Source organism: Nicotiana attenuata, chromosome 11 (genome assembly GCF_001879085.1).
Source record: "Nicotiana attenuata strain UT chromosome 11, NIATTr2, whole genome shotgun sequence".
NCBI lineage: Eukaryota > Viridiplantae > Streptophyta > Magnoliopsida > Solanales > Solanaceae > Nicotiana > Nicotiana attenuata.
The window spans coordinates 325,302-352,939 of NC_031999.1; the positions used below are offsets into that span (position 1 = coordinate 325,302).

Genomic DNA, 27,638 nt, shown 5'->3' on the forward strand with positions numbered 1-27,638 from the left:
CACTTCTAGAGGGTAGAACAACGTGAGTTGGGCATGCAGGTTGAGTTGAGCACAGCATTTCATCCTCAGACGGACGGACAATCCGATCGCACTATTCAGATATTGGAGGATATGCTCCACGCTTATGTTATAGACTACGGAGGCTCTTAGGATCAGTTCTTGCCATTTGCGGAGTTTGCCTACAAAAACAACTACTAGTCGAGCATTCAGATGGCTCCCTATGAGGCATTATACAGTAGGCGGTGTCGATCGCCAGTTGGATGGTTCGAGCCGGGGGAGGCTCGGTTATTGGGTACATATTTGGTATAGGATACCTTCGACAAGGTCAAGATTATTCAGGATAGACTTCCCACAGCTCAGTCCAGGCAGAAGAGTTATGCCAACCGTAGAGTTCGTGATATTGCATTCATGGTCGGAGAGCGGGTGTTGCTCCGGGTTTCACCCATGAAGGGTGTAATGAGGTTTGGAAAGAAGGGCAAATTGAGCCCTAGATATATCGGGCCTTTTGAGATTCTTCAAAGAGTGGGTGAGGTGCCGTACAAGCTCGCATTGCCACCTAGTTTATCAGTAGTTTATCCGGTATTCCACGTGTCCATGCTTCGGAAGTATCACGGCGATCCATCCCACGAGCTAGATTTCAGCTCTGTCCAATTGGATAAAGATTTGACCTATAAGGAGGAGCCGGTGGCTATTCTAGCCCGGCAGGTTTGTTAGTTGAGGTCGAAGAGTTATCTTCGGTTCGAGTGCAGTGGAGAGGTCAGCCCGTCGAGGCAGCTACTTGGGAGTCCGAGAATCGGACATGCGGGGTAGATATCCACACCTTTTCACCAGTCCAGGTACTTTTCTATGTCCGTTCGAGGACGAACGGTTGTTTTAAAGGTATAGAATGTGATGACCCGATAGGTCATCTTATGTTTTAGAACCTTATTCTGTGTTTCGAAGCCTTAAAAACCTCATTTTAGTCTTCCTCGATTTGCGTAAGCAGGCATTTTTTTGGAAGGCTTATATATTAAAACTGATAAAAATAAGAATTTTGCCTTAAAAATTCATTTGAGTTGACTTCGCTCAACATTTTGCAAAAATGGACTCAGATTCGTGTTTTGATGGTCCCGGTGGGTCCGTATTGCAATTTGGGACCTGGGCGTATGCCCGAAATCGAATTCTGGGCCTGTAATTTAGTTTCTGATCCTGGTATACGTCCATTATTATATTTATGACTTGCCTGTCAAATTTGGTGAGAAACAGAGTTGGTTTGACGTGATTTGGATGTCCGGTTGTGAAAATAGAAGTTTTAAAGTTTTCTTGAAAATTTCATTTGATTTGGTGTTCAATTCGTAGTTCTAGGTGTTATTTTGGTGATTTAATCGCCTGATCAAGTTTGTATGATGTTTTTGGACTTGTGTGCATGTTTGGTTTGGAGCCCCAATGGCTCGGGTGAGTTTCGGATAGGCTACAAAGTGAATGGACTTAGAAAACATAGCTGATGCATTTTGATATCTGGTGTGTTGCAGATCTCGCATTTGCGAAGAGACCATCGCATTTGCGAGTCTGGACATGTCAGGGGTTACTCGCATTTGCGAGGTAAAAGTTCGCATTTGCGAACTTGCCAATTCTGCTTTTGCGAAGGCAGAGTCGCATTTGCGACTCAACACTGTTTTGAGGATCTTCGCATTTGCGAAGGGCTGATCGCATTTGCGAGGGTAGCAGGGATCACATTTGCAGTTGTTTTATCGCATTTGCGATTACTGGGCTTTGGGGAGGAGTTCGCAATTGCGAACATGGTATTGCAATTGCGACATTTGCAGTTGTGTAAAACTTGAGTTAGACGGGAGTTTTCTCTCATTCATCAAATTTTCAAAACCTAGAACCGTAGAGGCGATTTTTCCAAGACCCCTTCTTTCCCAAATCATTGATAAGTGATCCTAACCTATTTTCTTTCAATATTTTATTATATTTCACAAGTTTTTAACCTAAAATCTAGTATTTTCATGGTGGAAATTTAGGAGTTTAGGTAGAATTAGGGATTTTTGTAAAATTGGGATTTAGATCTCAAATTGAGGTTGAATTCTGAAATAAATTATATAATCGGGCTCGAGAGTGAATGGGTAATCAAGTTTTGGTTCGAAATTTGGATTTGGACCGAGCGGGTCTGGGAGTTCACTTTTGTTGACTTTTTCAATAGTGACCTAAATTGAATCTTTTGCAATCATGGGTGATTCCTAAGGCTTATTTTGAATCGTTTGGTTGATAATTTTCTAGATATTGTTGGTTTGGAGGCTTGTTTGAAAGGCAAAGCTGTGGTTGAGCTTTAAGTGGTGTTTGGAGCGAGGTAAGTGTTATGTCTAACCTTGACTTGAGGGAATTAGGAATCCCGGACTATTTGCTATGTGAATTCCATGTGAGAGGCGTATATGCGAGGTGACGAGTGCTTATACGCTGCCAAATTATCTTTTCCCCTGATTTTTCCGCTTTTCCTTAATTATTTCCTTCCCTGTCTTAACTGTTATATGCTCCAATGCTTTCCATGCTTAGCTGCTACCTGTTAATCAATATCTTCTCCTGTTAATGGTGTTAGCTCTTTTCATAATTCCATGATTCTCTACTATTTGCTTAAATTGACTTACTGGTACCTTCTAATTGCCGATTACTGAATTGGTCTCGCTGTGTAGTATTACTTATGTAGATTCCTGTATTGTACAAGGTTTTCCCTCCCTGGTTCAGTTTGATATTTATTGATCGTAATGGTTTTCTTGGTTTGGATTGTTAATTTGGTTGTGCACATTGAGTATTTGGTACTGATATGGTGGGATCGGGTTGCACGCCGCAACATGTGCAATAAGGTGGATCAATATGGTGGAATAAGGGTGAACTCGTACTATACGGTGGGATCGGGTTGCACACCGCAACAAGTGGAGTAATGGTGGATTGATATGGTGAAGTAAGGGTGAATCATGATACTGATATTGATATATGATGGGATCGGGTTGCGCGCATATATATATATATATATATATATATATATATATATATATATATATAAGGGAGGATTCTGTATTGTACGGTGGGATCGGGTTGCGTGCCACAACAACCTATGCGTTTCTATTTCCTTGAGTTGTGTTGGTTTTCGATATTGTTATTTGAAATTCTAATGATTGATAATTCTGGACGACACTGGTTCATTTCTTGAGGCTGTAGTTATATTTCAGTTGACTGTTTAATCATGTTCTGTATTTTCCTTTTTTGTCATTATTATATACTGCGTACAGGTTGTAGTGTAGGTGACCCGCCTTAGTCTCATCACTACATCGTCGAGGTTAGGCTCGGCACTTACAGAGTACATGGGGTCGGTTGTACTCATACTACACTCTGTAATTCTTGTGCAGATTTTGGAGTCGGTCTCAGCTGCGGTTATCAGTGAGCTCGGATTGGACAGCGTGCAGAAACTTGATGTACAACTGTTCGGTGCCCGCAGCTCCTGGAGTCCCCTTCTTTGTTTTTGTTTAGCTGTGTATTTTCATTCAGACAGCTCTATATTTATTTCAGACCCTTGTATGTATTATTCTAGTAGCTTGTGCACTTGTGACACCGGGTTCAGGGATTTGTAACAGATGTTGACAGCTTTAGCTTCCGCATTTATGCTTCAGATTATTTCAGTTATTGCAGTTCTTTATCATAATTTAATTCAAACTGTTAAAAATGGATAAACTTGTCACGACCCGGATTTTCCACCATCGGGAGCCGTGATGGAGCCTACTAATCGGAGCTAGGCAACCCAAGTATTAAAACATTTTTCGATAACATCTCAACAATATAAATAAAATGAGTCATTTAAATTAAAGCGGAAGGCTTAAAACATAGATAACTGAAAACCAAATGCGGAAATTCAATTTCAACCTCTACCCAAGACTGGAGTCACTAACCCACGAACGTCTATAGAATACTACATACAAAGTCTGAACAAAATACAATACTGTTTGCTTTGGTACAAGTGATAACAAACTGAATAAAATAGGAAGGGACTCCGGCCTGCGGACGTCAGCAAGGCTACCTCGAGTGTCCCTGGACTGAAATCAACTCCCAATCAACTACTGTTGTGGTCCAAAAGCTGCTCCGGTACCGTGATCTGTGCAAAAGAGCACAGAAGTGTAGCATCAGCACAACCGACCCATGTGCTGGTAAGTGCATGGCCTAACCCCGGCGAAGTAGTGACGAGGCTAGACAGGACTACCAAACAAACCTGCACAGATATATGCAATAGAAGGAAAATATACAGAACATAAACAACTAAGAGGGGGGGAGCATGCTATGGGGCTGTAACAGTTTAAAAATACAAAATCAATAAATAAGGAATGAAACGGTACAACTACAATAGTCAATAAGAGTAATAATCAAAACATGGCACGGGATGTCCCTTCGTGCATTAATAATCAAAATATGGCACAGAATGTCCCTTCGTGCATTAATAATCAAAACATGGCACGGAATGTCCCCTCGTGCATTAATAATCAAAACATGGCACGGAATGTCCCTTCGTGCATTAATAATCAAAAACATGGCACGGAATGTTCCTTCGTGCATTAATAATCAAAACATGGCACGGAATGTCCCTTCGTGCATTAATAATCAAAAACATGGCACGGAATGTTCCTTCGTGCGTTAATAAGCAAAACATGGCACGGAATGACCCTTCGTGCATAAATATTCAAAACATGGCACGGAATGACCCTTCCTACATAATCACTCTTCCTCACCCAAACAACAATCACAACCAAACGGGGAGAGGGGATAGACAAACAACATTAAATATCCCGGCAAGGGAGAACAAAGCAAAACAGCTAAATCCCGGTAAGGGAGCAACAACAATATGTTCAAACATCCCGGCAAGGGAGATAATCAATATACTCAAAACGTCCCGGCAAGGGATTTGTCACATCTTCTTCTAGTTCCTTCTTTTCTTACTCATTAACCTTTCTATCATCCGGGCCAACGCTCCATAAAGTTTACAATTCCTAATGATTCCATATACTCCTCACATTACATAGAAATCACCAATTAACATGGAAGGGTCATAACAATATTAGCATAAGTGCAAATAAGGACTCACGGTCATGCTAGACACCGGTGTATAGATACTCGTCACCATGCCTATACACCGTACTCAACAAAGCCTCTAGTATAGCTTTACCCCTCGAATTCAGCTCCAACTCAGTCAAATCTATGAAATAATAACCTTAAAATATTAATAATAGCTAAACAAACTAAACCCAATGCCTAAATATGAATTTCCAAGCTTTCTTCCAAAAATTCCAAAATCGACCCCGGGCCCGCTTGGTCAAAACACGAATTTGTTTTCAAATTTGACCCCAAAACGAGGTCTAAATCAAAGAAAATTGAAAAACCCTAACTCTACCCTTTTCCCCCAATTTCTACCCTAGATTACATGATTTAGGCTTAGAAACTCACTAATCAATGAAGGAAAATGAAGGAAATGAGTGGGAATTTACTTACCCAAGAGGTCTTGATGAAAGGAAGCTTCAATGGAGGACTAAGGGTCTTGGAGAAGAAGGAACTCGGATGTAAATTGCGACCATACTGTTCTGAAAATAAAAATATAACTGGGCAAAAATGCCCTATGCGATCACGGAGAAGGCACTACGATCGCATAGGGTAAAGGGGAGTAAAGCATGGGAAATATGACTGGGTAAGAAAAATGCTCTATGCGATCGCGAAGAGGACAATGCGATCGCATAGGGATGGGAAGGCTGGGCATTGCGATCGCACAAGGGCTGTTGCGATCGCATAGAACAAAACTAGGCTTTTGAATTTTTTACACTATGCGATCGCGGGAGAAGCTATGTGATCGCATAGAACAACGTACCAGATATCAGAACTGAGCATTTTCTGCAATTTTTACTAAGTTCAAAACACCCCGAACCACCTCCGAATCACTCCCGAGCCCTCGGGGCTCCTAACCAAACACATACACTAACTCAACAACCTCATACGAACTTAACCGAGCGATCAAATCGCCAAAACAACATCATAATCAATGAATCAAACCTCAAAATCATCATTTTTCATTCTAACTTCATAAACTTCAAATTTTAGATATTTAGGTCCGAAACACGTCAAATGACATCCGATTTCAACCAAATTTCACAGAAAGCGCTTAAACCATATATAAGACTTGTACCGGGCGTCGGAACCAAAATACGAGCCCGATACCACAGTCTTTTAATAAATTTTTTTATTTCCAATTTCCTTAATAATTTCAGAAAAACAATTTCACAGAAAAATTCATTTCTCGGGCTCTAGACCTCGGAATTCGACTCCGGGCATACGCCCGAGTCCCATATTTTTCTATGGACCCTCCGGGATCGTCAAATCACGGGTCCGGGTCTGTTTACCAAAAATGTTGACCAAAGTCAACTTTAATCATTTTAAAGCCACATTTTGAATTTTTTCACAGAATTTAACATATAAGCTTTCCGGCTACGCGCCCGGACTGCGCACACAAATCGAGGCAAGTAAAAAAGAGGTTTTCAAGGCCTCGGAAGCGCGGAATGAATGAGGAAACAGGTGATGACCCTTTGGGTCGTCACAAAACTGTTCTAGCGTTGGCTTGCCTACCAAGTGAAATGTTAGGCGCCATCACGGTCCCGACGGTGGAAATTCCGGGTCACGACAATTTTTAATGAGGCAACACTCGATCGTATTATAAGATATGTGTACTCTTTTTCCTTCACCAAGCTTTTTTTCACTGGGCTTTTCCTAGTAAGATTTTAACGAGACACATTATCTTTTAGATGGACATCCAAGGAGGAGTGTTATGAATATATTAAAGTGAATGTCCATTGAATACTCCTAGACATCCCTATTTTATTAACCATTTGAGTTCATATATTTAGTTAATTCATCACTTAATATTTGTAACATTTAGGTGTATTCTTGTAACCTTTCATGTGTCCTATATCCTATAAGTAGGACACATAAGAAACACACTTGAATAAGAGAACATCTATATTCTCCTCCTATATGTCTTATCTTCATTACTATATTGTTCTATTTTGCTCTCATTTTATAACATCTTAGTAGTTTTAATTCTTTTAAATCTACTAAAAATGAGCACTTTTGATCTCCATCAATATTTAACATTACTGGCAATTAGATTTAATGGAATTTGCCAAAAAAAAAAGATGACGTAACCAAAAAAATACGAGGAAATTTCAAAAAACTGCATCACTAATAACTACATGTAGATCCGTCAAAATGGGCTTAGCCCGTGAGGCCAGCCCAACTCAGCCTTGGGTAGGGTTGGGCTAGGATTTTTTGAGCCTATTTAAAAATGAGGCTTATAAGCCCAGCCCAAGTCAGCCCACTGGCCCTTGAGGCTTGACCGAGGCTGGGCTTGGGCCGGCCCGTGGGCTAAAAATTAACAAATTAATTAACTATGAAATATTTAAAAAAAGTAAAAATTTAAAAATTAAAAAAATATTAATTATAATCCCCATTCCCCAACCCTAGATTGCTCATTTACCCTTCCATATTAACTAGAATTTAGATTTTTGACATGCATGTAATATGACAAAATTAGTTTTTCTTTTGCTTCATTAATAACGAACTCGAATAGTTTTAGTTGGCCAATAATAATCATTTTTCAAAAGAAAATATCACTTTAATTGGCCAATGATCAGTTTGGATTACTTTAATATACTATTAATATTTAAACTGCTTTGTAGTATAAAAAAGATCAATTTTAAATACACAAAAAAAAAAATAATTGACCACTAGCAAATTTCAGAAATTTTAAAAATTTTATGGACTATAATGATGAAATCAGCAAATGATATTAATCCTAAATTAAAAAGCCTCAACATTTAAATTTATTGAAGCAATCTCTGAATTAGAGGAAAATGAAAGAAAAGCATTAAGAAAATATTCATGTAACTTTAAAAAAGAAGAGTATAGAGAATTTGCATCTCAATTACGAGATTCCTCGTCAAATGTCAAGCTTTTTTCACGCTATTAGCAAACACAAGTTATTTACATGATTAATCGACCATGTCACGAAAAAATATTTAAGGATTTAAAGAAATTCTTTTTTCTTGAAAAACAATTGAAGGGCCGGCCGGCCCTAGCCCGCAACCCTCTTAGGGTTGGGTTGGCTGGCTATTTTAAGGCTCGTCCAAGCCTCGTGGGCTTTTAAATTTGGTGGGCTAGGACGGGCCGGCCCATTTTGACAGCTCTAACTACGTGTTTCTAGAGGATGTGCTAGACAATATTCAGATTGATAATTGAAAAATAGTTATCAATTGCAAAGTCAATGAAAAATTGCCACTATTTTATGCGAAATAAAATCTAGACAAAAATATCATAGCTGAAACACAAAAAGTTCCAGCATAATATGCTGGATTATGAAACTTCCATCATATTCTGCTCGAACTCTAGTACGTTATAAAATTTTAGCATATTATGCTCGAATCTTATATGTAAAAAATTTCGAACTCTAGCATATTATGCTGAAATATTTGGATTTTAAGGGTATTTTTACATGAAAAAATAGTCAAATTATAATTACTTTTGAAACTGTGGCTAATTTTCAGTTTCCAGTTGTAAATCAGGCTATTGTGATTCTAAAATTTAAAAAGATTTTCCTAGTATTTTTGGTTAATAACTTTTTCTTTTTTAATATTTTTATTTCAACAAATGATATTTCAAGTTTTCAACTTCTTCTTATGTACATTTATTTATCTCTTTTTTTTTTGGGTATCTTCCCCTTTGCTTTAAGAAAGAAAAACCCTCCCGTCGCGGCCTCAACTCCAGTCCCCCACCCTTGGCGGCCGTTCTCTTTTTATTCTTTTGGTTCATACAATTAATCTCATGAAAAGGGTTTTAACCTCTTTGGTTTCTTAAACCCTTTGCCTCATTACTAGTATACACAATGGGAAAGAAAGCAGGCAATTTCAAAAAGAAGGAAAATAACAACGCTCCAAAAAAAGCAAAACGTGATTTTTACAATGAAGATGATGATATGATGAATGATGATATCGATGCCTGTAAGTTTCCCTGCAAAAAATGATTTTTTTTAAGTGGAAAAACTTCTTTTTGTTAAACCCCAGTTGAATTTTATTTCAGTTTCTAGCTATATATTATGGTTGAAGAATTGGAAGTAAATGGTAAATTTAGCAACATATACAAGAAATAACTATGCTAAAAATGGGGTTTTGAGCGAAAAATATACTTTTTGTTTTACCCAGTTGAAGTGATTTTGTGGGTTTTTTTAGTTTTTTTTAAGCTTTGTAGGAAAAAATTAGAAATAAGTACAATGAAGAATGAAACTAATATGATTATCGTTTGAACTGAAGGTTTTATCTCTGTTATAAGTTTGAAGGTCATTTGTGTGTTAGAATCTTCAGCTTTACTGCTTTGTTATTAGCAATAGTTACTAGAAAGAATGAGAATGATATATCTTTGAGCTCAATATTTCATTTTATCGCATGCCCAGTTGAAGTGTGTTGAGGGTTTTTGATTCCAGTTTTACAGCTCAAAGTTTAGCAATTCAATAATAAGATTTGAAGAAGAAAACTGGAAACAAATTAGAAATAAAAAGAAGAATGATTTCTTTTTGAGCTGAAAAGTTTCTCTCCATTATTAGTTTTTTTTTTTTGGTGGGGGGGGGGGGGGTTGATATTAAAGATTTGCTCCTAAGATATTAACTGTAAATGCACAACAAAAAGGATGGAAAAACACATTTTTCTGAGCTCAAAATTTAGTTTGTGTTATGCCGAGTTGAAGTTTATTAAGGGGTTTGGTATTTTCAGTTTTAATGCTCCTACAAGTAGCCACAAGAAAGAAAAAATTAAAATAAAAATTAAAATAAATGATTGCTTAGAGCTGAGAATTTACTTTTCATATTGGCTGGTTGAATTTATAGCAGTAAAAAGTTAGAAATAAATAGAAGAAAGAATGCAAAGAAATATCATCTTTTGAGCCAAAATTTTCCTCTGTTTATGTCCAGTTGTAGTTTTATTTGGTTTTCAGGTATTAGAGAAGACAAAGGTTTATAGTTTATAATTGCTATAGTTTGCATTTGTTTGTGTGCTTGCCTTTATTTGAATCCACGGGGAGAGAGAGAATTTCAGAGAAAATGCTTTTTATGTTAAAGATTTTTTATGTTACTCATCTACTTGTTTAAATGTAGTTCATGAACAGAGAGACATGATCCCACTGAATGTTAATGAAGATGATGCAGAGTCGGATGAAGATAATGAGCATCCTGTGTATGATCTTAAGGTGATACGGGTTTTCTTTTCCAACTTTTATCTTTATACTAAAAGTTTATAAACTGTATCAAGTAATCAGATTGCTAATTTGATGTAAGCAAGTCAACTAATTGCTCAAAGTTGGGTAACTGTTTCCTTTATATAGGAGGATGAAGACGAGGAGGATGAAGATGACGACCTTGATGATGCTGAACTTACTGGCCTTGGTGCTAAAAGTATGCAACTAAACTCGAACTTGTGACTGCTTTTTCCTATTGAAAAGAAATACCTTAGCTGAATTGCATGTCCTGTTTCTCCCATAATGATTTTTTTCTGATATTCCTTTTGAATGCTTCTGAAGGCAGCTTAGAACAGATGATTAGCTTATATTTATTCTAGGAGTTTCCTGTCCCAAAAAAGGAGAAGCAAAAATAAAGATTAAGAAGAAGAGAAAAATTAACAGCTTGTATTATTTCAACCTGTCATTAAGATTTTGAAAACGCATGTGGGGTGGTGTTGGTGATGGTGGGAAGAATTATGCAATTCCTATTGTTTGATTAGTGAATTGATGCTAATTTGTTCAGAGATTAAATAAATAATGACGTGTTCGAACTGCGTAAATACTGCACGACGCTGAGTAGGTCTAACCACTATGTTATACTATTTCTACTGCGGCTCCTAAATATGAGTTTCTCTGCACTGAGCTGCTACACATAAACGGCAGCAGAAAGGTTCTTTCCATTCTCATATGACTGCATTGATAAGCTGATTGGTTTCCTTCAAATTCTAGTTTTTTCCATTTGTTTTGGTTCTCGATCTCTTACTGTTTGCCTCTTTTTTGCATCTTCTGCTTGGGGCAATTTTTTAATATCTAATTTGAGTACCTATTTTTACTTTAGTTGCAAGGACACAGAAATATTTACGAGCTACAATGGGCGGGGTTGAGGATGAAATGCACGATGAAGCTGAAGAGGAGAAAGAAGAGAGGCCTCTGTGGGGAAGAGGAAAAAATATCTATTATTATCAAGATAAGCAGGTAGGATTTTGCCTAATTATTTGGTTCATTTTTATTTTATTATGACATTATATACGGCATGCTTGGAGAAACCAGTATTTACTGGCGTAAAAAAATAATCTGATGTCAGAGGAATATCATCTCCTTACTGTTTCAACTGTACCTGTAACATAGTCCTTTGATCATGTTGTCATTTGTGCACTACTTGATGTTTGAACATTTTGTTTGTTAGGGTCCCGAGCAAGAGTCGAGTGATGAGGACCTTATCGCGGAGGAAGAGGCAGAGGTCTTGAGATTGCAGCAGAAGAAAGCTAAATCCTTATCTGCAGAGGATTTTGGTCTTGAAGATGATGAAGAGGAGCTTACATTGGAGGTAAGAGATTCAATTTCTATACAATGTCCATTGGATGATTTGTTTCTATCTTTTGTGGTCGGATGTGCATTCTTATGGATAACATTGCAGGAAATTTTGGCCCAAGGAAAATCTGGATTAGCAGTTTCTGCAGATGGAGAAGCCAAAAATGAAACTGACACTGCTTACGAGGAAGTGCAGAAGGATTTGAATGCTTTGACGAAAGAAGAGCAAATGGATGTTGTCTATAGGTGAGCTTCTCTATCCTGCATATGCTAATTTCATTGTGACATGTTGCTTCTTTTAAGTTTTATTGCTTGTCATTGGCAACAAGATTATGTCACATCACCAAGCATCATGACAATATCAATATGGAAAATTTTGGAGCGAGGCACATAGGTTATAGTCACTATCATTTACCATGAATGTTGCTAGCGTTTTTTATGAATTTGAAATAGATATCACTATGATTCTAAACAAATAGAAGAGAAAAAGGCAGGTGATCAATTAAGGTGTCATACTAGACAGTGTATGCTTAATTTTACTGGTAAAGGTTGTGGAAGTTGACAAAGAACAAAAACCCAATGTGTTGCTCAGTTCAGACTTCAGTAATGACAATAATGTTTGAGGACTCATCTCTGCGACGTCCTCAATTTAGCCATTTAAAAAGGGATCAGGTTATATATTTCTTCAGGTTTCAGTAGGAAGTTTTCGATAGTTAGCAGCTGTCCCACTGATCTGCATGGGGATGGCGGACTTGGGAGTATTGAACACCATACTGAACAGAAAAGCTTACTGATTTTACTGCTTCATAAATAAAAAAAGCTTACTGATTCTACTGTCATTGGCTAGATGTTAGATCATCTCTGGTAGGTAGCGAACATCTATTGCTTGCAGGCTAGATTATGCTTTTGACTCTATGATCTTTTTGTGATTACAGTTCTGCACCTGAATTGGTTGGTTTGCTATCTGAGCTTAGTGAAGCGCTTGAGCAGCTCGATAACAAAGTTAATCCTATACTCAACAAGGTATGTGCGTTGTGAAATTCCACTAGCTACAGGTTACTTGGTCTCCTCATTATGCTAGTGGAATTTCTGAGTGCTCCATCTCAAAAAAAAAAAAAAAAAGATACTTGTCTGAGTGCTTCTGGCGAGATTCTATTTTGAGTATTCTATTCTGATTTTGTATTTATTTAAAATTGTAGAAATAAACTTGTTCCTCTTGTTGCTAATGTTACTATATCTTTTTTGTTTTTGTTTCATTTAAAAAATCTAATTACACTTCATATTCTTATCTTGGAAATAATGATGTCATTGAAATAAGAAAGAAGAGAACTATTCTAACTTGAATCTTTTGTTTTCTGATTTAAATAATGTAAAAATGGAATGTAAGTAGGCGAGGGGGTGGATGTAGCCAAGTGGATCAAGGATTGAATTTACATTGTGAAATCTACTGCTACATTCTATACCTGCTTGGCTGTGGTTCCTTTTGAACACTTTTGGGTTTCTCCGGCGATGTAAAACCTCTATAGTTAGTAGTTGCATTGGCTCTGATACTGGTATAAAGGTGTTCTGCTGAAAGGATGAAATAATTAAGCTTTAGAAATGATTGGTTGGAGAGTGGAGTAGTGTGAACTGTCTAGTATAGTTAAAACGGTGAGAGTTGACTCATATAACGATGGTGTTAGAAACTGAATGCAGCTTTTTGTAAGATAGGTTGATCTTGGAATGATATTGCACGTGTCAGCATTTAACTTCCATTTTTCTCTATTAAGGTTAATGGAGAGAATATGATAAAAGGTGGGATGCACTACATTGAGGTGAAGAAGCTACTTCTGCTGTCATATTGCCAAGCTATCACCTTCTATCTTCTTCTCAAATCCGAGGGACAACCAGTGCGTGATCATCCAGTCATTTCACGCCTTGTGGAGATCAAAAATTTGTTGAATAAGGTTACAACTCTTATCTTATGACTCAAACAACAAAAGATGGCCAAATTACTGCGTCCTTGTTTTTGTTAATTCTGTTAATGATGACATTACTTGCTGGAAATCAACCACTTGGTTATATGGTCCAGATATGCATAGTTGATGAGATATGAGTCATATGACTGCTTTATTTCCTCTTAGATACCTGCTAAGCAAATTGAGCTCACATACACATGTTGACAACATTTGCTTGACCACCTCATAAGGTAATATCTGTAGACTTGCAATTTTAAAGATAACTTAAGCTGTTAAAAATGGAAAACGTTAATACAAACTGTAATGAGTATGATTATTTAGCTCATGGAAAAAGTTAGAGGCCACTTTATTATCTATTTGATGCTTATGCTTTCAATTTTTTTAACTTATTCTTGTTCTAGAAGTCTATATCTGGGCTAGAAGTCTATGCTGAATCTGTCTGTTTCTGGGCTGTTTCTTCATTAGTGTAGTGCAAAAAGTATCCTAGTTCACTCTTTTGATTAACAAATAGGAAAAGTGGAGGTTTTTGGAAAAGCAAGAATGATGTAAGATGTCACGTCTGGTGAAGCTAATCAAAGTTTCAACGAACCCACTTATAGGGAAATCATTTCTTTAAAGTTTAAATCATAGCAAAGCTCCCTTATCGTCTACTCCATCCTAATGAACCCAATCTCTTCTAAAAGTAAAATATAAACTACTTTAACAAACGGAGAAAAATAAGGAAGTGCTAGATTATAACAAGACAAATTCCATTGAAAGAAAATAAACAAGACGTATAAATGACCTGATAAAAAAAAAAGTCAAAAATTACCATAATGATAGTCTAGATAAGTGCTACTCTGAAGTGCAAAAAGTATCCTAGTGCTACTCTGAACTTGTTTGTTCATCTATACATGACTGCATGTGGATAACCTCCTATGCTTTCTTTCCTGCGCCTTTTACCCCCCCTCCCCCAAGTTTTACAGCAGATCCTGTATTATCCTTTCTCCCAAAAATACATTCAGCATTAAATTCCCACACACGTCACAAGTTTTAAATGTAAAAGAAGATGATAAGCATCTTTCACTTTCTCTGAAGTTCCATTGATGCCTCCACAAATTTCAGCTCTAACAAATGGATTAATTTTCTATGGTGCTCTGCTGTTCTACAGAACTATGGAAAGGAAAACCCCTTTTTTCCTCTTCTGCGGTTCTTTGTAAAAAGACATAACAGTCACTTATTCCTACCAGCCCTAATACGTCCTTTCCGTACCCCCAAGTATCTTTCCTTTTTCTTTCATGTTGGTTGACAAAAATTTAATTCCTCAATTTCCTACTCTTGCATAGCTTCTTAAGTGAATACCCCATAAAATAGTCTCCAGCATTCTTATTGCTTTATTTGATGAACTCAATCTGTCTGTCTAGCATAGCTAGCTAAACTCATACATGAAATAATTTAAATACACGGATTTCCGTGGAAGGGATTCTTTAGTTCTTGAATCAAGTTTTAGAGTCTTAGAGAATTTGAAGTGGATATGATATGTTGACTGATCGTTACCAAACATATTAAATTTGTCAAATGTGTACTCAATTAACACGCTTAGCTTGCTTAGCTGCTAAATGATGTTGCCAAATAGTTGCTAGTCCTCTCCTCGTTCTTCTGATTTATTTGATTCTTGGCTAGCTTCAATGCGCATACCCTGCTCCCCTCTTCGTATCTTTCTAGGTGTTGATGAATTCATTTATGCAGATGAAAGAACTTGATGGAAATCTTCCTTCCGAACTAGAAGACTTTTTGAACAAGAATGTTGATAATGTAACTCGTGTAAAGTTGGCGGGAAGTAACTTGGATTCTGAACCTCTCCCCATTAGTCACAAGCCTTCTGTGGCATTAGCTGATGTTCAAGAAATAGAGGTAATTTCCAGTTTGATTCATCTTATTTTGTTGCTCAAGCATCCCATCATCATTTTTTTATTTGGGCTAATTTGATTGAAAACCTTTTGTAGTTTTTATTAAGCAACCATGAAAAATTTAGTGTAATTTTTTCCTTCTTTGTAGCCTCATGAAGCTGAGTTGGTGGAGGCAAATGGTTTAAAGAGTCAACAGAAAAACGAATCAAAACGCAAACGTCAGGTAAATGGTGTATGTGTCTAAGCACATCTCTGTTCTGCTTATAAACTATCAGCAGGCGAGTCCACTGTCACCGTTACAATGCAAATTAAATATCACCAGACTAGTACCAATGTCATTGTCTTTTTATTTCTAACAGCTTTTTCATCCATGTTCCTATTTGTCGCAAGACCACCAGACCTCTTCTTCTTTTACCATTAAGTTCAAATTAGCTAATTAAAGAATTGTGGCAGGATGATCAAGTTGGTATCCAGAGCAGGGAAATGTTAAAAGTGAGAGCTGACCTTGAGGAAAAATGGAAGCAGACAGGTGTCTTAGGTTCCATTGCACGAAAACATGAAAAACAAAACAAGCGCTTGCGACTACTGAATGGGTATTAATTTGCTTCGCGATATGTTGCTCCATATACGTCTTCTGTTAGTCTACATAACTTGATGCAAACATGAAATCACTGATGGGAAGTCCAATGAATTATATGCAGGCAGTTGGCAACACCTGATGATTTTGATGATGATGCCATGGTTGCCGGAGATGATCGTGAGATACGGAGTTTAAATAAGCTGTCTAGGCTTGTAACTCCTCAAGTAGCGAGACCCAAGGTGTGGATCAGAAATACTTTAATTTTGTGTTCGTTTTGTTGATATTCATGTAAATAAATAACCTATTTCTTTTATGTGAGTGTATGCAACTGCATTGAGGTTGATACTCTGTATGGAATTTGACAGTCCTTTCAACTTCTGTCTCTGTTTGTGGCTCCCTTTAGCAAAATAGTGGCCCCCTTTTCCTTTATTGGTGATCATTTGACTGTTTTCCTTATTCCTTCTTGCCTCTTTTATAGCAATTCCCAGGTATTTCAAAAAAAAAAAAAAGAAACCTGTTTGGCCTTGATGATCATAAATGGCCAACTGATTTGGGACGGAGGGAGTTATCTTTGCATGTATTTCATAGAAGTTACATCTTTATATGTGCTCTTCTTAAGAGTTGAATTCTTCGTAATATGTTATTGAGTTATATTCAGCTGTGGCAATTAGGATTATTTAGAAACCCTTCATGTTTGACACATTTTGTGTTAAACTGCCTTTCTCTTCGAGTTAAAATTAAATAATTGTGATATACCCTTTCACAAATATCAAAGAAATACAGTGTGGTAGACCGGGAGTAGTATTATTGTGCAAGCAGTTTTTACTGATGATATTCAGGTAGCTGCCTGCTAAGTTAGCTTTGTGATCCGCACTTCTTCTCCATTCATGTTTCCTTGGTATTATTTTTATATATTTAGATGTGTGTTTGTGTGTGTATTTTGCTTTTGTTAAAGTAGATGTGTGTTGTAATCATTTTTCCTGGCATGGAATGTTTTTTAAGCTTTCAAACTTCTTAGTATGTCTCGTGTGACTTAACCTAACTAGATGCATTATAACAAGTTTTGTTCCTTTGAAAGGTAATTTCTGGTGACGATGATTTACCAAAGCGAGACGACATTGGAGAAAGGAGAAGAAAGCATGAACTAAGAGTTCTAGCCGGAGCCGGAATTGAACCTTCTGATGATGTTGAAGATGAGCCCGGTAACCATGCAAGTGATGATGTTGCTAGTTCTGACGATGGTGAAATGGACTCAGATTTGGAATTCTATAAAGAAGTGGAAAAGCAACATTCAGCTAAGCTTGCTGCTAAAGAAAAGATGTATTCCAGGTTAGACTCATATTGTTTAATATTTTTAAAAGCAAGCTCGTTCCACCTGCTAAACTACTTTCATTTGAAAGATTTTTAGGATACCCCATCGATATGGATTATTATGTATTATCCTTCTGAGTCCCGCATCTATTTTTGATAAGATCCTCCAGCATTTGTTTCTTCTCTAGCTCAATGGCATCCTTTGCTTGGCTATTTTTTCATTAGTGCATAATCTGGAAATAGACATGCATTTGTTCACTTTGATTCACTTAATTCACCATAATTTGCCATAGTAGAGCCCCAGTTATTTCGTCGACAACAGAAACGCTTGTGGACGGGAAGCGCCAAATAAATTACCAGGTATGACATACCAGCTATGTTGCCAGTTGCATTCATCACCTACCTTCTTTTTTCTTCTGGTAGTTTCACTAAAGTCGGGTTTCTTTCATTTCTAGATGGAGAAGAACAGGGGCCTTACACGTCATCGTAATAAGCTGACTAAAAATCCAAGGAAGAAGTACAGGGTAAGTGGCTAAAGCAGAATGCTTGTACGTGAACTAAATTCATGATATAACAACGTTGACAAAAACACTGTTTATCTCTCTCTTAGGGGAAACATGAGAAGCAGCAGAAACGTAGGAAAGGACAAGTTCGCGATATCAAGAAGCCAAGTGGTCCTTATGGTGGAGAAACTACAGGAATTAATGCTGCTAGTAGGCGAAGTATCAGATTATAGGAATGAGTTCTTGGCTTCTTTCTACACCTGGAGTATAGGAGATAGCTTTCTCTTTGCACCGAGAGCTTTAGTTTTACATTTACATTATGTGTGGGTTAACGTACGTCACAAAGATTCGAACCCTTCTCAAGACAAAAGCCTACGATTTAAGTGGAGAGGAGTAGAGGGCTCAGCCGTCGGCCCATTACACAGAGTTCCCAACCAATCTACCATGGCCTATATATTTTTCAGTTTTAAAAAAAAAATGGTATTTTCTTTTGTGCAAGCGTTTTTGTTGTGGTTAAAATTAGTCTTTTCTTTTCTTCCTTCCAATTTTCCTCCCCTGGAAAAGGGGAGTGGAAAGGATGTAAAAGATGAATTTGAAGTGCTTATGTTTCTTATTTAAGCTTTTTAATCGTTTATTTCGTAGTGGTCTCAGCTTTTATAAAGTTGTCATAACATTTCATACTTTTTAAATTTTGTGATCCTATACGTTCTGTATACTATACCGTATATACGTATATCTCTGCAACCAATCTGCCTCGCCATTTTCTCTTCTTATGTTTAGCTCTTTGTCCTCACAACTTAATTATTTACGTATATCATAAATCTCAAATTATGGATGTGTTTTGACTTTTGAAAGAATAATGACAATGGAAGATACAGTACATGCTACATTTTCATATCGTATTAAAGTTATTTCTCGATTTTATACTATGTAGCGGGAGATGAGCCTATACATTATGTATAACATGCTCATTTATTTCAGATGTTTTTACTCCCTCTGGTCCACAATAAGTGACCAATTTGTTTTTTTATTTTGGTCCAAAATAAGTGTCCATTTATATAATCAAGAAAGAATTCAATTTATTTTTACAAGATTACCCTTATGTACATATCCCTAAAAAAATTTCTTACTCACATTAAATATTTAATTAAGGGTAGTTTAGTCATACTAGGTATTTTTGTATAGAATTTAGTATTTTCTTAATGGGAGTGCTAAAAACAAAGTGGTCACTTATTGTGGATCGGAGTGAGTATAGTATAACATTATGTCAATAATCATTTTTCTGTTGTTTATCTATCTTCAAACAAATACCATCAAATAAAATTCAAGAAAAAATAATATCTATTTCAATTTGTTTGTCCTCGACTTGACACAAAGTTTAATAACGAGAGGAAAACTTTTTAAACTTATGCTCCTAAATATACCATACCATTTATGTGGTTCTAAAGTATTTTAAACTTATGATCTTAAACAAACCATTACAGTTGTGTACAGGCAGCGTGGTTATAGTAATCATATTGTGCCAGCCATGCAATTCGTACTGCATTGGCAGAATTGCTATACACTCTATAAAAAGAGGCTCGATAAGCCTTCGTGCTCTACAAAAAAAAACAAAAAACAGAAATTTTCTACGAGTGTATATCGAGAAACCATGACCCTCCTTGCTCAAATTCTCGACATTCCCCAGCGACTTGCTGAAATTAACGTAACTATAATCGCTTCTCATTGATGAGTATATGATGTGCTAATATGTTTGAAACACACTAATAAGAAAATAGTGAGAACTTTTTTGAAACGGAGTCATTTTTATGGAATAAACTATAAAGATTACTCTTCCGAATTTAACAAAAAGAGAAAAAAGTAAAAAAGAGCTAAAATACTGTACTCATTCTTTTAAATTTAAATTTTAGTTGACCGACTTGATAAAAGAAGTATATTAATACCAAAAACATGGCTCCTATCCCATATTCCTGGCGTTCCTAACGGTCACATGCCACGACTCGGTACCAACTCGTCCAAAATGACCGAGTCACAATCACCGAGTCACTCCCCTCCTCCTGAAGAACCAACACAAAACCAAAAAACACCATTTCACGTTCCTGTAGAGATAATCAGTGACGAAGAAATGGCGCTAATCGAAGCTGCCTTCGCCGCCACGCGCGCTCTGGTGTCGTCTCCACCACGCGCTTCTTCATCGGCTCATTTCCGTGAAAACGTCAGGTCGATTAAGTCAATTACTCTGTTATCGAAACGGAGTATTTCGAGTTGTTCGCAGAGTGATCCGTTAGTGATCGATGTAGAAGATTCTGGAAGGTTAACAAGTAGCCAGAAGAGGAATAGAGTTGTTGATTCGTTGTTGCATCGGTTTCGGAGGAACAGAGGCTTGTCTGTTACTGATATTACTGCCACAGTATGAATTTTTCATTTGTTTTTTTAATACAATTTGGCTTAGTTTTGTTACACTTTGATGTTATTTTGATGTTGAAGTTTGAAAAAGCTGTAGTTTTTGCTAATGTTTCCTCATATGCTAACTGGAAAATGGAATTCTGATTTTCAGCCTGTTTTGTTGCTTTGTACATAATGTCGTTTATCATTATTGGTCGGTCTTACTAGATACCAAGTTTAAGATAGTAATTTGGCTTTTACATTATAATTGCATGATAGAAAAATATTAAAGTAATTTGAAAAGTTAATTTGGTAGAGATATTATCACATAGGAGTAAAATTTAAATTTGAACAGTTTAATGAATTTAATTTTTCAAAGTTGTGACTGTTATATAGAAATGAAATTGTGTGAAACATCTTTGGACGTCCCAAAATGGTAAGATAAGTTGTGACGCGAAGAGTGTTCTTTTTTAATCAGTTTGCTTTAGTTGTGCTACAATTCGACGGCTCTGATGTTGTAGTTTGACAAAAGCTGTGGTCTTGCTGATGTTCCATTATTTGAGTGCTAAGTAGAATTGGAATATGGAATTCTAGGTTAATTTGTCGCTTTGACTATGAGTACATGAGGGCTTATTGTTTTATTTTTCCTTTTGATTTCTATGTTTTATTAGCATGGTGGAAACAAAATTAAAGTAATACTATTCAAAAGGTTAGTTTGCTATAAGAAAATATCACACCAAATTTTCTAACTTGAATTGTGCAATGAATTTGAATTAATTGAAGCTGTGAAAGTTGTAATGAAATCAAATGGTGCCAAACATTTTGTGATGTCCTAGAGTAAAAGGAGTGTCAGATAAGTCGGGGTAAAGGGAGTATTATCTTTTGATCTTTTATTTGGGTTCTTTTCTTGTGATTTTTGGGTAGATAAATATAGGTTGGATATGTTATTTGAATTGTTCCGCACACAGACTTGAGTACTGAGATAGACCAGGGTGAAGTGAGATTACTCATCTGTTTTTTTTTTTTTTTTAAGTTCTAGGAGGTAGTATGATGTTTAGTGCAAAAGATTACGTCATTTGAGACTCACTTGGATTTTACATGAGATTGCAAGTGTTTTGAATCTAGGTCAGGCTTATGGTTTACCTCATTTATAGCTGGTTCATTTGCACATATAGTGCATCGACATGATGCTTTTTCCTGGTAACCGTTCTGGAAGATGTTGGAATCCATTGACCATATGGTTCTGGATCTTTATATTCTTCCACTAATAAGGAGGACTGCTAGGCCATTCGTCTCAAATTCAAATTTTCTTTGTGTTCAGTAACAATATTGATTTTGTTATTCTTTTGGTCTCAAGAAGCAGATTTGTGCTGTTGAGTGCTAGCCAATACGAGTTGCAGGGCCTCCCAGAAACAATGGTTTAGGCCTTGTATGGCTGAAAATTGTATTACTAATTTCTTTTCCTTTGGTTTCTCATGCTGTCATTGTTGGATCAGTCTGGTAGGTAAGATATGTTACTGGGATAGAACTGCTCAATAATTTTATCTACTGTGGCGTTATTATAAGAGAAATTTGGCTAGTGTAAAGGAAGTACTTGTTTGAGCCTTTCTGGTGTGAACGTTTATTTGAGTATATTCTCTTGTTCTGCATTGGTTTTGTTATATATTTGAAAGTCATTTGCAATGTGCGTGCAGATAGTTTTAATCCCTAAAACATGTAGTACACCTGATTACTAGTCCTCAGTATCACAAGTTTGCCTTCAGGAATGGTGTGAAAAAAAGATGGAGTATTCTCTTCTCTGTGGCAAGCCCGAAAAGACCAAAGCTATGAAAGCTGGTAGCATTCGTCATGAAGCACTCGAAGAAGAGGTATTCCTTATCTATGTTTGAGTGATTAAGGCGGAAGTACTTTGATATGACAGATATTTTATATTATCCTGTATGTCAGTTTGCTGAGAGGACATTACAGAGATAATATCAAGAGTTGTGCAAATACTAACGTATTTATCAGTGCTTACCATTTCCGTTTCAAAGTGATTCTTTAGTATATTCTTGTGTTTTAGTTATTGCTCATTCTTACCTTAACATGATTTTGATTGTATGCAGGTGATCAAAAAGGTAAAAGTTCATGTTACGTCAGCTGAAGATGTATGGGCATTGAAGTTCTTGAATTTCATAGTTGGCGCAAACCAACTATTATTTGATGGATTAACACGTGAATTGCCTTTGTAAGTCTCTTTTAATCTTTTGTTAGTTCATAATAATTTTTAAATATTCCTATATGTATGACTAGTAGACAATATTGTTCCACATCAAGAATTTATTTTAAACTAATGATCTTATTTATTCTTGTGTATCTATAAGCATTTAAAAAAGAAAAGGCAGGTGTATATATTTAAGTGTCATATACAGACTTTGTGATCCATTAATGAAAAAGGACTTGACCATTTATTCCTTTAACATCACACCAGTAACATTTCATCAACTTAAACTAAACAGATAAATAAGTCTCATATCTAACAGTTTAAACTTTTAGATGAGGTGATCACACAATTTAACATTATATCATAGTATGCAAAGGTCTATATGCAAGACTCACTACCCATTTTCAAGAAGAATTTTCACATGCTTGACCCAAGAAAAAGAGTCAAGCAGGCCCTGCAACACAGCTTATTATAAAAAATAAAAAATAAATAAATGTGTCTTCTTTTTTAATAGTTTAAGCTTTTAGATCAAATAGTTACATGATATAGCAGATTTAATCGGGTTGATAGGAAGATTGCTTCAACATTATGCAGACAAAATTGCTGAACTCATCTTGAACTGCATGGTTCAGATTAGGGACCCACACGCTGTGGATTTCGTTATTTATTTTCTCTTTACTTGTTTAGCATGTAGACGTGGGAAAATAGAGAGTATCGATATATGTGTCACTGGATATTTGAATTTCCATTTATTCTTGTCCAGTTGTTTTCCTGCAAAGCACATACGAAACTATATAAGTTAATGCCCATATGAAGTATCTGTCTTTGTCCCTACACGTCGACACCTGTTGACACCATGATCATATAGGTGCATGTCCTTGCATGCAGTTGTGCATGTACGCAATTTCTTGGCGTCCATCCAAAGTCACTTGTGACTGAATGCATATTCTCACACTAATTCACCTCAAACTTTATCTTTGCACATGACATAGGATTTTCCTCTTTAACAAGTTCAGTAGTTCCTGCATAGTAGGAAAGAAAATTATGAAAATCCTTCATTATTTTCATCCTTAAGTGCTGCTGGGCTAATTCATTTGGTTCATCAGAGTAGGTTTTGCTGAAGGTGTTTGGATGGTGGGAGTTATTGATGAGATACGAATGCCGAAAGGACAAACTGATACATACCCAATGTTAGTCGACACAAAAACAAGAGTGAGAGCTAGCCTTCCTGGTGAACCGCAACGGAGGAATGGAAGGTATTGCTTTGCACTTAATGCTGAAAGCTGTCTGATGAGAAGGAGATATGCAACAGAATGGAATTTTTTTATTATTGAAATGTGCTTACTGGTACAAAATCTAATGAACTGGTGATCTCTGCTTTGGCAGGCTTCAACTAATGTGCTACAAGCATCTGTGGGACAGCTTAGTGGCTGATGAATTCCCCTCCAGACAGTTTTTTGATTTCTTCTCTCTGAATCCGTATCAGATTTTATCCGCTGAAATCAGAGAGAATACTGCTAAATGTGGATTCCCTGCAGAGGTATTACCCGATGCTGACTTTTTCAGGATAGAAGTTTATAGTTTCTTATTGTTATGAAAAAGAACAGGAGAAATGGGTACATAATTTGATGTTGTAGGATCTCGAGCCAAGTACCTGAATAAGTTTTCTCATGCCCGTAGAAGATCATGTGCAGGAAGCAGCCAACTTTTTTGGTGTCTAGGCCAACTCTTAACGATCACTTGAAGGCCCTAAACTTGAGTTCTCTTAAAATTTTACTAAGCTATTTCTCAAAATTTTCCCTTTCTGAGAAGCCTCTTCTCCATCCATCTTCGTAGTCTGATCAAGACCAGAAATGGACCTCAATGAGTTCTAGAATCGTGATGATTAATTATACCTGGATAAAAAAATCACAACTTTACTTCGGGGGAAAAGGACTAAAAGATGTGGTTCAGCATGTTGTACGTCTTTTACATCGCATCCCAATGGGTGCCTAGTTTACTTAAAAAAAATGGAGCCAGCTTTGTTTTCCTGCTATGGAAATCTTATTGATGTTTTAGCCTTTGGAAATATTTTGTTGATAGCTTGTTTTTTTTTTCATCGTGCTCTTTGGTGTCAATGCAGACTCTCACTGATATGTTGAGGTACCTTCGCAATACTTGGTGCATGCTTCCACCAGCACATGAGCAACTAATGTTAAGGTGAATTGAAATTTCATATAGTATACTAAAATTTCACAATTTTCAGATGGTAGAAATAGAGATTTTTCAAGCATCGTGTTTCTGGATCAACTTTATCAAAATGAATGCATATGCTGCATTCTGGTGTTTCCAACTTTTTCTACCATTATAGCCGTTTTGATGTTGCTTTTATTTCTGTTATTGACTTCTTTCTCTGTTTCTCTGGTTTGGCTAGTGAGATGTCTGAAGTTGACCTTCAGAATCATTACCTAAAAACTCCAAATTATAAAAAATTTCTTCAACTTTTTGGTTGCTTTCTATGTCCTTTTGTTAGAAACATGAAGCCCACATGAACTGAATTTTTTTTATGGAGGAGATATCAAAGTTGGACTCTCATGAAGAAGTGATCTCAGAGTTGATTATTTGATGAATCTCTAATTTCTATACCTCTGGAGATTGTCCTCATGTTTCTATGCTTTCACCCAGTTTTCCTATGTTTTCCCTATATTTTCAATTTATACGTTTTTCCTGATTTTTTTAGTTTCATTAATCACATTTTATAATTAGCCAGCCCTTCCTTGGATCCGGCATAGCGGGAGTTTAGTGCACCGGGCTGCCCTTTTTTTAGTCAGATTCAATATCCAAACCAGGCTCAAGAAAGTTCATTAAAAGAGACCCTTCTATATATTAGAAACTAAATTGTGTGTTCTTTCTCTGCAGGTATGAATTACAAGAAGATCAATCATTGCTTGGTGAAGATCAGTTTGAGTATGATCTTAACTGGGTAAAGGGTCAAATAAAGTCTTCTTTAGAGGTCTGGCGAGGAGAAAGAGAAGCCAGTTACACCCCCGAAGAGGAGCGCTGGAAATGCAGATCTTGCAAGTTTGCTTCTGAATGTCCAGCCAGCAATTGTGGCTCCCAAGAGGAAAGGACATTGAATGCTAACAGCTAAGTTTGACAAGATCAGTTCCCAACTAAACCCTTGATAAATTGAGAATATGTTCCGCGCACCGATAATCGTGTAAAGAAATTTTACACTATCAGATTGAGTCGACCGATAACATGACTCTCTGTATCAAGCCGGATAGAGAATAGGGATTGACAAGTCTGGAGAAGGTAGTGTGTAGGCAGATCTTACCCCTGCCTTGTGAGGTCATGAATTGTTGTATAGGGATTGATTAATTTATTATGCATGAATTTAATGCAAGAATTGTTATGTAGTAAATAACAATCAATTTATTGCTAATGCAAGCTGTGGCGGAGCTACAGCATGTAGATAGGTTAATTTTTTTTTAATTATGTATATATTAAATCTCCTTGACTTTTTTCAGTTTACTTCTTTATATTATGGCACCATAATGAAAAAGTTAGCTCTGCCATTGAATATAAGTCATGTGCTTTATACTTTGATCACCCTTAATGAAAAAGCTGGCTCGGCCATTGATCACATCTTATCACGCATAAAGTAACATAAAATTAAGTATAAGTTAAGTTAAATTAAGTATAAGTTATATTGCTGGAAAAAAGTGTTAGTTATATTAGAATTACTAGTGCATTGTTTGTTTTAGGTATTAAATTTTGAATAATTTATGGAGAGTATTATTCTCCTAATAATTTATGGAGTTCAATACCGAAAATAGACACCATACTATCATTTAGGCGTAATGGTTTCTTGGCCACTTAAACTTGTATCGGTTTGTAAAACCGATACATAAACTTATATTTTTCTCATTTGAACAATTCAACTTGACAGAATGAATACTATTAAACACTTTCTGTTGAACGTGTTCGCCAATCGCTTTGACATGAATGTCATGTCACATATTTGATCTTTATTATATGACATGTGTATTTGTTGGTCCTATATTATTAGAAAAAAATTTAGTCTATAAAATTTTTAATTTCTTTTTCTTTCTCTTTTTTCTCCACCTTCATCCCCACCACCCCAATCACCCTCCGCCGTGCTTCATCTTCCCAGCCACCCATTTACGCATAACCCATGTAATAGAGTCCAAGATTAGTGAAATTTTCATGCACTCAGTTCTACTATGACTGAAGGCAAGATTGTCAATTGGGTCAAAACTGAAGGTGATAAACTTGCTAAAGGCGAAGCAGTTCTTGTTGTTGAATCAGATAAAGCTGACATGGATGTTGAATCTTTTTACGATGGTTATTTAGCTACTATTATTGTTCCTAAAGGTGGGTCCGCTCCTGTGGGCTCCACCATTGCTCTTCTTGCTGAATCTGAAGATGAAATTTCACTTGCAAAGGCGAAAATTCCGACATCCACTTCGAGTTCCAGTCAAGAAACGACTACTCCGGCTGCTGTTGTAACCGAAGAGGTGGTTTCTCCGATAGCAACAACACCCAGGGTTTCACCATCCAATGTGGGTCCCGCTAAAATGTGGAAAGAAACATTTACCCCCAAGAGAATAAAACCATTAAAAGAATAGGGAAATAGGTAAAGGAGGATTTTGCATACTTCACGTGAATGATTGGTCAAATCTGCAATGCTTCCAGCCCTTGTGCAATACTTTACATGAATGATAGAAAATAAAAAAAAATTATGGGATGGGGGAGTTCGCTTGGGAAGACGAGAGAGGTGGGAGGGGAGGGGAAAAAAGAAGGGGGAAAGAGAAAGGTCTTTTTTTCATTTTCTTTTTTCTTTCTTATTTATATTTTATTCTATTTCTAATATTTTTTAATAAAAAAAACTATTCACGCGCCTTGGCAGCGTGATTTGCACACAATTTAGCCATGTCAGCTGTGCCAATTCCACATAGGCTTGGTCAATGGTCAAATGTGTTTATTAATATTCATTCCGTCAAGTTGAAGTGTTCAAATGGGAAAAATACAAGTTCATGTATCGGCTTTACAAATCGATACAAGTTTAAGTGGCCAGGAAGCCATTACGCCTATCATTTATATATACTCCCTCCGTTCACTTTTACTTGTCCAGTATTCTAAAAATAGATTTTTACTTTACTTGTCACTTTT

General features: G+C 36.5%; 2 protein-coding genes across 2 annotated transcripts; both read left to right on the forward strand.

The window, feature by feature from the left end:
• On the forward strand, positions 8,764-18,600 carry LOC109233994 (something about silencing protein 10). Its single transcript, XM_019399811.1, has 16 exons — positions 8,764-9,056; positions 10,202-10,293; positions 10,429-10,498; positions 11,162-11,298; positions 11,510-11,650; positions 11,741-11,880; positions 12,570-12,657; positions 13,404-13,580; positions 15,321-15,485; positions 15,630-15,704; positions 15,935-16,074; positions 16,183-16,300; positions 17,140-17,390; positions 17,669-17,732; positions 17,828-17,896; positions 17,983-18,600. The coding sequence occupies exons 1-16, from the start codon at positions 8,942-8,944 to the stop codon at positions 18,106-18,108; spliced, it is 1,968 nt and encodes a 655-aa protein (XP_019255356.1). The 5' UTR covers positions 8,764-8,941; the 3' UTR covers positions 18,109-18,600.
• LOC109233995 (exonuclease V, chloroplastic) lies at positions 19,825-25,926 on the forward strand. The gene is made up of 7 exons (XM_019399812.1): positions 19,825-20,285; positions 22,024-22,128; positions 22,366-22,487; positions 23,570-23,719; positions 23,850-24,003; positions 24,586-24,662; positions 25,362-25,926. Exons 1-7 carry the CDS (start codon positions 19,866-19,868, stop codon positions 25,591-25,593), a joined length of 1,260 nt encoding a protein of 419 aa, XP_019255357.1. The 5' UTR covers positions 19,825-19,865; the 3' UTR covers positions 25,594-25,926.

Excerpts from the sequence above, each read along its gene's own strand:
- LOC109233994 (XM_019399811.1), top strand. The coding sequence starts at position 8,942 with ATGGGAAAGAAAGCAGGCAATTTCAAAAAGAAGGAAAATAACAACGCT. Across the intron at positions 9,057-10,201 it reads GAATGATGATATCGATGCCT|TTCATGAACAGAGAGACATG; the intron begins GTAAGTTTCCCT and ends GTTTAAATGTAG. Across the intron at positions 17,391-17,668 it reads AAAGAAAAGATGTATTCCAG|AGCCCCAGTTATTTCGTCGA; the intron begins GTTAGACTCATA and ends TTGCCATAGTAG.
- LOC109233995 (XM_019399812.1), top strand. The coding sequence starts at position 19,866 with ATGCCACGACTCGGTACCAACTCGTCCAAAATGACCGAGTCACAATCA. Across the intron at positions 22,129-22,365 it reads ATGAAGCACTCGAAGAAGAG|GTGATCAAAAAGGTAAAAGT; the intron begins GTATTCCTTATC and ends GATTGTATGCAG. Across the intron at positions 24,004-24,585 it reads AATGTGGATTCCCTGCAGAG|ACTCTCACTGATATGTTGAG; the intron begins GTATTACCCGAT and ends GTGTCAATGCAG.